The 11,585-nt window shown below is 44.3% G+C and overlaps 1 protein-coding gene across 1 annotated transcript in view; it reads right to left on the reverse strand.

The window, feature by feature from the left end:
* Window positions 1–1,982: 1,982 nt before the first annotated feature.
* Window positions 1,983–11,585, reverse strand: part of gna14a (guanine nucleotide binding protein (G protein), alpha 14a) — a gene marked incomplete at both ends in the record, with an annotated part of 17,587 nt that continues 7,984 nt past the window's right edge. The window contains 5 exons of the mRNA XM_080530986.1: window positions 1,983–2,170; window positions 4,707–4,860; window positions 8,182–8,311; window positions 8,520–8,648; window positions 9,242–9,396. Of these exons, the coding sequence (XP_080387112.1) occupies window positions 1,983–2,170; window positions 4,707–4,860; window positions 8,182–8,311; window positions 8,520–8,648; window positions 9,242–9,396 (756 nt within the window). The remainder of the gene's footprint in view (window positions 2,171–4,706; window positions 4,861–8,181; window positions 8,312–8,519; window positions 8,649–9,241; window positions 9,397–11,585) is intronic.

Raw genomic sequence — 11,585 nt, forward strand, 5'->3', positions numbered from 1 at the left:
TTGGTGTTTAACCTCCGTCAGCAGAGACACTCTGACGTTTTTAATGAAATAAAATGTAAAATGTGTTTCATGTTTGTTGTTGTGTCTCTCTGTCCATGGGCTCAGTATCGTACATGTGAAGACACACACACACACAGACACAGATACACACAGATACACACACACACACACAGACACAGATACACAGATACACACACACACACAGACACAGATACACACAGATACACACACACACACAGACACAGATACACAGATACACACAGTACACACACAGATACACACAGATAGATACACAGATACACACAGTACACACACAGATACACACACACACACACAGACACAGATACACACAGTACACACACACAGATACACACAGATACACAGACACGAAAGTATAACAATTTATTGTAAGGCAGCATAAATATATTTTTTAATTTCTCTCTCAAAGAAACTACATAGAAATGCACTATATAGAAAACATCATATTGAATAAGAAAACATAGTCACAATCTATGAACACACATTTCTTTCATTGCAGTTAGTTAGTTAGTTATTGTTGGAACATATTTACGTTAAAGAGGAAATCTGAGATTCAAACAACAGCAAACCGTGTGTTCCAGGATCACTAGCCATAGGTATGTATGTCAATGCTATACCAAGGTATATCTATACATATATATATATATGTCAGTTCTATACGTATATACACTGGCGGACTCAGGGGGGGGGGGGGGGGCAGGGGGTGTATCATTTATATATAAAGCCTGAATGTCGAGCCCTGGTATAACTGTTCTCCAGGGCCTTTTGTCCTCTATAAGGTGGTGGTAAGTTGAAGTTTGTGGTGTCGCAGAAAAAAAAGCACATTTCATGACCCATCTGGGCTACGCCCCGGATCTCCTGCAATCCTAAATCCGCCCCTGGTCCATGACGCATCATAGCTCTTTGCTCACTGATGGGGTCCCATGTTGTGCAGTAGGTGCCCTTTTTTCTACCTTTTTTTCTTTTCTCCCCTGCCCTTCAAACAGCCTGAGTCCGCCACTGTATATATATATATCAGAACTATACGTATATATATATATATATATATATATCAGAACTATACGTATATATATATATCAGAACTATACGTATATATATATACATATCAGAACTATACGTATATATATATATATACGAACTATACGTATGTGAGTCATTTAAATATCCAAAAATGTGATCCCAGATTGCCCCTTTAAGGTACGACATGAAACAACGTGTTTGGAAACTGTCCTCCCCTTCATCACCATGACAACCACCACGACATCACTGACCTTGTCTCAGACAGCCTCTACTGTACCTAATAAAGTGGCCGGTGAGTGTATAAATATATATGTATGTATCTCACAGGTTTGTACTGATATATAGGCAGGCACACATGGAGAGAAGATTACTAGTATATCTATTAAAAACTATTTGACTAAAAACCCAAATGAATTGTAGCTAAAACCTAAAACCTAAAACCACACTTAAGCGTTGGGCCCTCCCTGTGGTAAGGTCGTCCTGAGTGTTAAACATACGTTTCTACGTTTCTACGTACGTCAGATCACCTAAAAGGGTTCTACATGGAACTCAAAAGGGTTCTTCAGGGTTCCCCGACAGGGACAACATGAAGACACTTTTTTTTCTAAGAGCGTAGTGGTTGTTACCCCTCCCTCCCCCCTCTCCCTCCCTCCCTACACCAGGTTAAACTCCTGCAGGTTGTGACGTAGGATGGTGTCTTTAACAGCCCCTCCTCCTCCCTCCCTCCCCCCCTCCTCCTCCCTCCCTCCCTCCCCTCCTCCCTCCTCCTCCCTCCCTCCCCTCCTCCCTCCCTCCCCTCCCCTCCTCCCTCCCTCCCCTCCCCTCCTCCCTCCCTCCCTCCCTCCCCTCCCTCCCTCTCCTCCTCCCTCCCTCCCCTCCTCCCTCCCCTCCCTCCCTCCCTCCTCCCCTCCCTCCCTCCCTCCCTACACCAGGTTAAACTCCTGCAGGTTGTGGCGCAGGATGGTGTCCTTCACGGCGGTGAAGACAAAGCGGATGTTCTCTGTGTCGGTGGCGCAGGTGAAGTGGGAGTAGATGGTCTTCTTCTCTGGGTTCTGCTCCTGGTACATCCTCAGGATGAACTCCCGCGCCGCCTTGGGGTCCCCCGGGGGGCCTGGGGACACACACACACACACACTCGTTAGACCACACCGTGTGTGTGTGTGTGTGTGGGGAGGGGGGGGACGACGACACGCTGTTAGACCTCTATCTATCTATCTCTATCTATCTATCTAACCCTATCTACCTACCTACCTACCTATCTATCTATCTATCTAACCCTATCTAACTACCTCCCTCCCTCCCTACCTACCTACCTACCTACCTGTCTATCTACCTACCTACCTACCTATCTATCTATATAACTATCTATTGGCTTTTGAAGACAGTGAAAGTGGTAATTTTCTTAAAGAACGTATTATTATTTACATATTAGGGAAAAAAGAAAATGTAAACAAAGACTGCTATTACTTCTTGTCACATGCCAATGACTGTTTGCAATAAAAAGATTTGTAAAAAAAAAAGAATACAGACATGACAACAGTGACTTGACTAAACCGTCTTTAGGGATTTTGTTTTCGCCGGTTGGACATTTTGAAACACAGCTAAATGAATCCTGCCAGTTAACCTGCTATGTACCATGTTAGCTCTGAGGTATACATCACCATGGTTACTGAGCAGGGATTCCTTTAAGCCACAATCAGGGAACGGAACTCTCACAGAAATTAGCGAGACTTATCAAAGTAAGCCTGGATGTTGGTTTAACGACATTGATGGAACACTCCCCTGGTCAGCTTGCTGTGGCAGCGGCCTTCAAAATAGCCTGAGTCAAGTCTCTCCTCAAGAAACCAACCCTTGACCCGTCCTCTGTCCACAACTACAGACCGGTATCCCTTCTCTCCTTCCCTTCCAAAACCCTTGAACGCGCGGCATCTAAACAACTGACTGACTATCTCCATATGCATGGTCCAGTGTGGAACCCCTGCCCGCTCACTCCGCTCCTCCACCTCGGCTGGCCGACTGGCCCCACCTCCTCTACACAGCAGTCGGGCTGCCCGATCACGTCTCTTCACAACACTGGCTCCCCGCTGGTGGAATGAGAAACGAATGGTGGATTGCTGATTCACATGCTCAGTATTTAAATGTATTGATTGTAAGTCGCTTTGGAATAAGGCGTCTGCTAAATGCCAAAAATGTAAATGTAAATGTAGACCCCCACCAATCCGGCTTCACGGCTGGGCACTCCACTGAGACTGCTCTCCTTGCTGTCACAGAGGCCCTCCACTCTGCTCAAGCTTCCTCCCTCTCCTCTGTTCTCATTCTCCTGGACCTGTCTGCTGCCTTCCACACAGTCAACCACCAGATCCTTCTCTCCATCCTCTCAGACCTGGGCATCTCTGGCACCGCACACTCCTGGTTTTCTTCCTACCTGGCGGATCGCTCCTACCAGGTGACCTGGAGAGAATCGGTCTTCTCCACGAACCCTCACCACTGGGGTCCCTCAGGGCTCTGTCCTAGGGCCCTTACTGTTCTCCCTCTATACCAAGTCTCTTGGCTCGGTAATCTCTTCACACAGGTTCTCCTAACACAGCTACGCAGACGACACTCAACTCTTCCTGTCCTTCCCCCCCTCTGACCTACATGTGGCAACACATGTCTCTGCATGTCTCGCTGACATTTCAACATGGATGTCAGACCACCATCTCAAGCTCAATCTTAACAAGACTGGGCTCCTCTTCATCCCGGGAAAAGCCTGCCTGGTCATCTCCCGCCTTGATTACTGCAACATACTCCTGGCTGGGCTCCCCGCCTCCGCCATTAGACCTCTGCAGCTCATCCAGAACGCTGCTGCCTGTCTGGTGTTCAACCTCCCCAAATACTCTCATGTCACCCCTCTCCTTCGCACCCTGCACTGGCTCCCGATAGCAGCTCGCATCAGATTCAAGACCCTGGTTCTTGCATATCAGGCAGCTAAAGAACAGCCCCTGCCTAACTGAAGGAAATGGTCACCCCCCAAACTCCAGCCCGCTCACTCCGCTCCTCCACCTCTGCTGGCCGACTGGCCCCACCACCTCTACACCAACACGGCAGTCATGCTGCCCGATCACGTCTCTTCACGACACTGGCTCCCCGCTGGTGGAATGAGCTTCCCACGGCTGTCAGAACTGCAGAGTCACTACCCATCTTCCGTCGAAGACTGAAGACCTCCATCTCTTCAGGTTAAACCTTAACTGCTCCTCCTGAGACATCTACTACCCTCAGCACTACGTCTCCTGAAGACACATTATTTTCCCCTTTACTGTGTCCCCTAAAAACTTATATTGCCCCCCTTGTACTGTTTCTCTGTTCTCCAGTGTCTATATATATATATATATATTTGTTTTTTAAAGGCTAGGTTTAGAAGAAGGTGATTTCCTTCTATCAATGGCCCCGGGCCTGAGCTGGATTACTCTTCCTGCTACGACTGGTGGATTGATGATTCACTTGCTTAGTCAAATGTATTGATTGTAAGTCGCTTTGGAATAAGGCGTCTGCCAAAAATGTAAAAATGTAAAATGCATATTTATCAATAGCGGTAATACACACAACTCCCTACACTCACCCACTAACGACACACATACACACACACACACACACACACACACACGTACCAGTGTACTCAGGGAAGTAGTGGACCAGGTGTGAGTGTGAGATCTTCTCCTCCAGGATGTCGGTCTTGTTGAGGAACAGGATGACAGAGGAGCGCTGGAACCAGGGGTAGGTGATGATGGTCCTGAACAACGCCTTGCTCTCTTCCATACGGTTCTACACACACACACACACACACACACACACACACACAGTATCACATCAGATCTGTGTGGGTAACTCCTCGAAAGTACACAGGAAAATGGTAAATGGACTGACTTATATAGACTGACTTATATAGACTGACTTATATAGACTGACTTATATAGACTGACTTATATAGACTGACTTATATAGATGACTTATATAGATGACTTATATAGATGACTTATATAGACTGACTTATATAGACTGACTTATATAGACTGACTTATATAGACTGACTTATATAGATGACTTATATAGACTGACTTATATAGACTGACTTATATAGACTGACTTATATAGATGACTTATATAGATTACTTATATAGACTGACTTATATAGACTGACTTATATAGACTGACTTATATAGATGACTTATATAGACTGACTTATATAGACTGACTTATATAGACTGACTTATATAGACTGACTTATATAGATGACTTATATAGACTGGTTTATATAGATGACTTATATAGACTGACTTATATAGACTGACTTATATAGACTGACTTATATAGATGACTTATATAGACTGACTTATATAGACTGACTTATATAGACTGACTTATATAGATGACTTATATAGACTGACTTATATAGACTGACTTATATAGACTGACTTATATAGACTGACTTATATAGACTGACTTATATATATGACTTATATAAACTGACTTATATAGACTGACTTATATAGACTGACTTATATAGATGACTTATATAGACTGACTTATATAGACTGACTTATATAGATGACTTATATAGACTGACTTATATAGACTGACTTATACAGACTGACTTATATAGACTGACTTATATAGATGACTTATATAGACTGACTTATATAGACTGACTTATATAGACTGACTTATATAGATGACTTATATAAACTGACTTATATAGACTGACTTATATAGACTGACTTATATAGACTGACTTATATAGATGACTTATATAGACTGACTTATATAGACTGACTTATACAGACTGACTTATATAGACTGACTTATATAGATGACTTATATAGACTGACTTATATAGACTGACTTATATAGATGACTTATATATACTGACTTATATAGATGACTTATATAGATGACTTATATAGACTGACTTATATATACTGACTTATATAGACTGACTTATATAGACTGACTTATATAGATGACTTATATAGACTGACTTATATAGATGACTTATATAGACTGACTTATATAGATGACTTATATAGACTGACTTATATAGATGACTTATATAGACGACTTATATAGACTCACTTATATAGACTGACTTATATAGACTGACTTATATAGATGACTTATATAGACTGACTTATATAGATGACTTATATAGATGACTTATATAGACTCACTTATATAGACTGACTTATATAGACTGACTTATATAGATGACTTATATAGACTGACTTATATATACTGACTTATATAGACTGACTTATATAGACTGACTTATATAGATGACTTATATAGACTGACTTATATAGATGACTTATATAGACTGACTTATATAGATGACTTATATAGACTGACTTATATAGATTACTTATATAGATGACTTATATAGACTCACTTATATAGACTGACTTATATAGATGACTTATATAGACTGACTTATATAGATGACTTATATAGATGACTTATATAGACTCACTTATATAGACTGACTTATATAGATGACTTATATAGACTGACTTATATAGATGACTTATATAGACTGACTTATATAGATGACTTATATAGACTGACTTATACAACAGTTAGTTCCGACCAAGTAATTTGATTGGACAAGAGGCATTCCATGAGTTACGATATACAGTATAACAGCACTGGGACTTTTAACTATATGTAGCACTCCGCCGCACAGGTGTTAAATTACCGTTAATTAGACTACATTGTTACTAAGAAGACATTAGCCAATCAGCGCGCAAAGCAAAACTCTCCGTTTTTAAATCCTCAATTTTGGCCGCCATTGGCCAAAAGCTGTAATTTGGCTCTACAAGTGTTAATATATCATTTTATGAAGTTTTAATATGTTTTCAGGCGAGAAAGTAACCATATATATTCACAAAATGTATCCGGTTTATCAAAATAACCTGTTTATATATCTGATCTGACGTTTTTTTCCCCACTTCTGTGGGAAACTTCGCTAGTTGAACAGTCCCGTTGAGGAACTATTTTTTCTTGACGGAGCCAAAATAAATGATTAAATAAACAAACAAATCATAATCTGTTGTCACTTATTACTGTTAACTAATAAATTGCGCTGTAGAACTGTTGTATAAAAGCAATATCACACTCGAGGTTGTGTGTTATACTGAATATCAGCACGGCTGTGATTGTCTTCGGTACTCGGCCTGGCGGCCTCGTACCTACGACCGAATCACAGCCGTGCTGATATTCAGTATAACACACTCCCTCTTGTGTGATATTGCTTAATTATATAGACTGACTTATATATATGACATATATAGACTGACTTATATAGATGACTTATATAGACTGACTTATATAGATGACTTATATAGATTACTTATATAGATGACTTATATAGACTGACTTATATAGATGACTTATATAGATGACTTATATAGACTGACTTATATAGACTGACTTATATAGACTGACTTATATAGTCTGACTTATATAGATTACTTATATAGACTGACTTATATAGTCTGACTTATATAGATGACTTATATAGATTACTTATATAGACTGACTTATATATATATATATATGACATATATAGACTGACTTATATAGACTGACTTATATAGATGACTTATATAGTCTGACTTATATAGATTACTTATATAGATTACTTATATAGACTGACTTATATATATATGACATATATAGACTGACTTATATAGACTGACTTATATAGATGACTTAAGTGTTCTATCTTTGCACTCGATCAAATTTCAGGACCCTCCTTTCATGACTAGATATGTGCGTTCTACCACCCAGTATTCTTACATTTTCTAAATCACATCAGGATAAGCTAGTATAAAGCTATTTTGCTGTTTTTCTGTGTAGGAGGTAGGCTAATTTACAAGCGGCCAACTAGTGGTCGTTGTGTGTAAGTAGCAGCTTCCCATTGTAAAGACTATGGTCATGTGACCCCCGAGGCGGCTCTTGTAGTAGGTACAAAGGACACAGCTGTTCGAGTGATAAAGTGATATCTAAACCCCCCAGGCATGGGATGATCGTTTGGTCATTGGTTGTTGCGAGTGCCGAGCGGGAGGCTGTGATTGGCTGCTGTCCTACCTCGTTGTCACACTCCGCCAGCACCTGGTCGTACTCGCTCAGCGCCACCAGGAAGATGATGGACGTCACGTTCTCAAAGCAGTGGATCCACTTCCTCCTCTCTGACCTCTGACCCCCCACGTCCACCATCCTGCAGGAACCAGAGAGAGGCTAGGCTAGGCTAGCTGGAGGAACCAGAGACAGGCTAGGCTAGCTGGAGGAACCAGAGCAGTGGATCCACGTCCTCCTCTCTGACCCCTGACCCCCCACGTGTGTGTGTGTGTGTGTGTGTGTACCTGAAGATAACGTTGTCCATGTCGAAGGGGTACTCTATGATGTGTGTGTGTGTGTGTGTGTACCTGAATATGACGTTGTCCATGTCGAAGGGGTACTCTATGATGCCGGTGGTGGGCACGCGGACCCTCAGGATGTCCTGCTGGGTGGGCATGTAGCCGGGCTCCGCGATGCGCTCCAGATCTGCCAGGTAGCTGGGGGGGGGGGGGGGGGAGGGAGGGAGGGAGAGAGAGAGAGAGAGAGTCAGGGTGAGGATGGGGGAGGTTGGAGGAGGCAGGGAGAGGCAAGGGGAGGCTCTAGGAGGCAGGGGAGGCTGGGGGAAGCAGGGGGAGGCTGGGGGAGGCAGGGGGAGGCTGGGGGAGGCAGGGGGAGGCTGGGGGAAGCTGGGGGAGGCAGGGGGAGGCAGGGGGAGACTAGGAGGCAGGGGGAGGCTGGGGGAGGCAGGGGGAGGCTGGGGGAGGCTGGGGGAGGCAGGTGGAGACTCTAGGAGGCAGGGGGAGGCTTGGGGAGGGGAGGCTGGCAGAGGTAGAAATCGTCCACCACAGAGTTGCTATGATGGGGTTTTTTCCGTCCGCCATTTTCCCCGTCTGAAGTCTTGTTAGCCCCGCCCACGTCACATGTCGGACGCTTCCTGTGATGTCATTGGCACCACTCTGGGGTGGTCTGTGAGGACTCACTATTTGGCAGTGGTGCTACTGGGTCTCATATGAATGGTGGTCTATGAGGACTCACTATTTGGCGGAGGTGCTACTCGGTCTCATATGAATGGTGGTCTATGGGGACTCACTATTTGGCGGAGTCGGACAGCTGGTACTCGCGGCGCCGGTCGTAGCACTCCTGCACCCCCGCGTCGGCCCACAGGCTCCGGACCGCCTCCACCTGCCCCGCCTCCAGAACCAGAACCTGGTCCACCTCCACCTCACACACCAGCCTGGCATGGCCCTGCACACACACACACACACAGGGGCGCAACACACACACACACACACACACACACACACACACACACAGGGACGCAACACACACACACACACACACACACAGGGACGCAACACACACACACACACACACACAGGGACGCAACACACACACACACACACACACAGGGACGCAACACACACACACACACACAGGGACGCAACACACACACACACACAGGGACGCAACACGGACGGACGGACGGACGGATGCACGCAACACACATGGACGCACGCAACACACACAAACACACACAAGGATGGACGTACGCAACACACACACACACACACACACACAGACGGACAGACAGATGGACGCAACACACACACAAAGGCAAAGGCAAGGTTATTGATCTAACACATTTCAGACAACAGAGGGAATTCAGAGTGCTTTACATACTGCATAAAAGAAATACAACAAAAGGAGAATAAGTAAGAAAATAAAAGTAATACAAAGAAATAAGGTTTAAAAAACAAACATTTAACAAGCATAGATAAAGTGCTAGTGTTTAGTCATAAATGCTGCAGAACATGAAGGCTTTTAGCCTAGTTTTAAATAGTTTGCTCCAGGAGCATGCGGCAAAGTGACTGAAAGTTGCTTCACCGTGTTTTGTTTTCACTCTTGGAATGTTTAGTAGGTTGGTCTCAGCTGACCTTAAGGGCCTTGCTGGAATATAGGGTGGGAGGAGATCTGGTATGTATTTTGGTCCATTTTGGACCAAGACCATTTTGTGATTTATATACAATTAGGAGGACTGTGAATTCAATTCTCTGAGAGACTTGTAGCCAGTGTAGAGATCTCAGGATTGGTGTAATGTGTTCAAACTTCTTAGTTTTTGTTAGGACCCTAGCAGCGGCATTTTGGATGAGCTGCAATTTACGAACAGCTCCATTAGATAGGCCTGTTAGTAGACCATTACAATAATCAAGTCTACTCGAAACAAATGCATGGATGAGTTTTTCAAGGTCTTGTTTGGACCTCTCATTCTTGTTATGTTTTTCAGGTGATAGTAGGCTGATTTAGTTATTGAGTTTATGTGGCTGTTGAAGTTTAGATCGAAGTCTAGAATTACAACAAGATTTCTGACCTGTTTTTTAGTTTGAAGAGAGAGAGAATCAAGTTTTGCACTGACTTTCCATCTTTTGTCAGGTGCACCGAATACAATTATCTCTGTTTTGTCCTTGTTTAATTAGAGGACGTTTTGTGTCATCCAGATGTTTAGTTGTTCAATGCTTTTACAGAGATTGTCGATGGGACTATAGTCGTTCGGTGAGAGGGCTATGTAGATTCAGATTCAGATAACGTTTATTGCCATTATGCATACACATATAGGAATTTGCTTCGACATTACAGTAAGTGCGTTTATACTTTTTTCACGTGTCAAAAAACAGGACAACACAGGACAGACAACAGTGCATTGGATAGTGCATTATAAAGTGCAGTGCAGAGTTTTTACAGTGAGTCCAGTGCATATTCAGTCTTGGGCAGACTTGGGGGCGGGGGGGAGGGGGAAGCCAGAGTCATTTATCAGCCTGGCGGCTGAGGGGTAGAAACTGAGCCTGTGGCGGGCCTTCAGTGCCTTAGGCAGCCGCAACCTTCTTCCAGAGGGAAGCAGGGTGAGGAGGCCGTGGCCGGGGTGGAAGGGGTCGGCCATGATCTTCCTTGCCCTCCTCAGAGCCCTGGTGTCATGCAGGGAGTTGAGGGAGGGCAAGGGACAGCCGATCACCCTCTCTGCTGAACGTAACACCCGCTGCAACTTGGCCTTGTCCTTGGTCGTTGCAGCAGGGAACCAGGTGATGATGGAGTGGGTGAGGATGGACTCTATGATGGCCGTGTAAAACTGGACCATCATGGACCTCGGCAGCCTGAGTTTCCTCAGCTGCCGGAGGAAGAACATCCTCTTCTGGGCCTTCTTTGTGAGGGCCTCGGTGTTCCGCTCCCACTTGAGGTCCCGGGAGATGGTCATGCCTAGAAAGCGGCATGACTCCACGGAGGCCACCGGGGTACCTCCCAGCGTGATGGGAGGGGGCAGGGCTGCTTTCCTACGGAAGTCCACCACCATCTCCACTGTTTTCAGAGCATTGAGCTCCAGGTTGTTTAAACTGCACCAGCTCTGCAGCCCCTCGATCTCACCCCTGTAGGCAGATTCGTCC

This window comes from Nansenia antarctica (genome assembly GCF_963989245.1).
Source record: "Nansenia antarctica genome assembly, chromosome: 5".
In the NCBI taxonomy this organism is placed as follows: Eukaryota; Metazoa; Chordata; class Actinopteri; order Argentiniformes; family Microstomatidae; genus Nansenia; species Nansenia antarctica.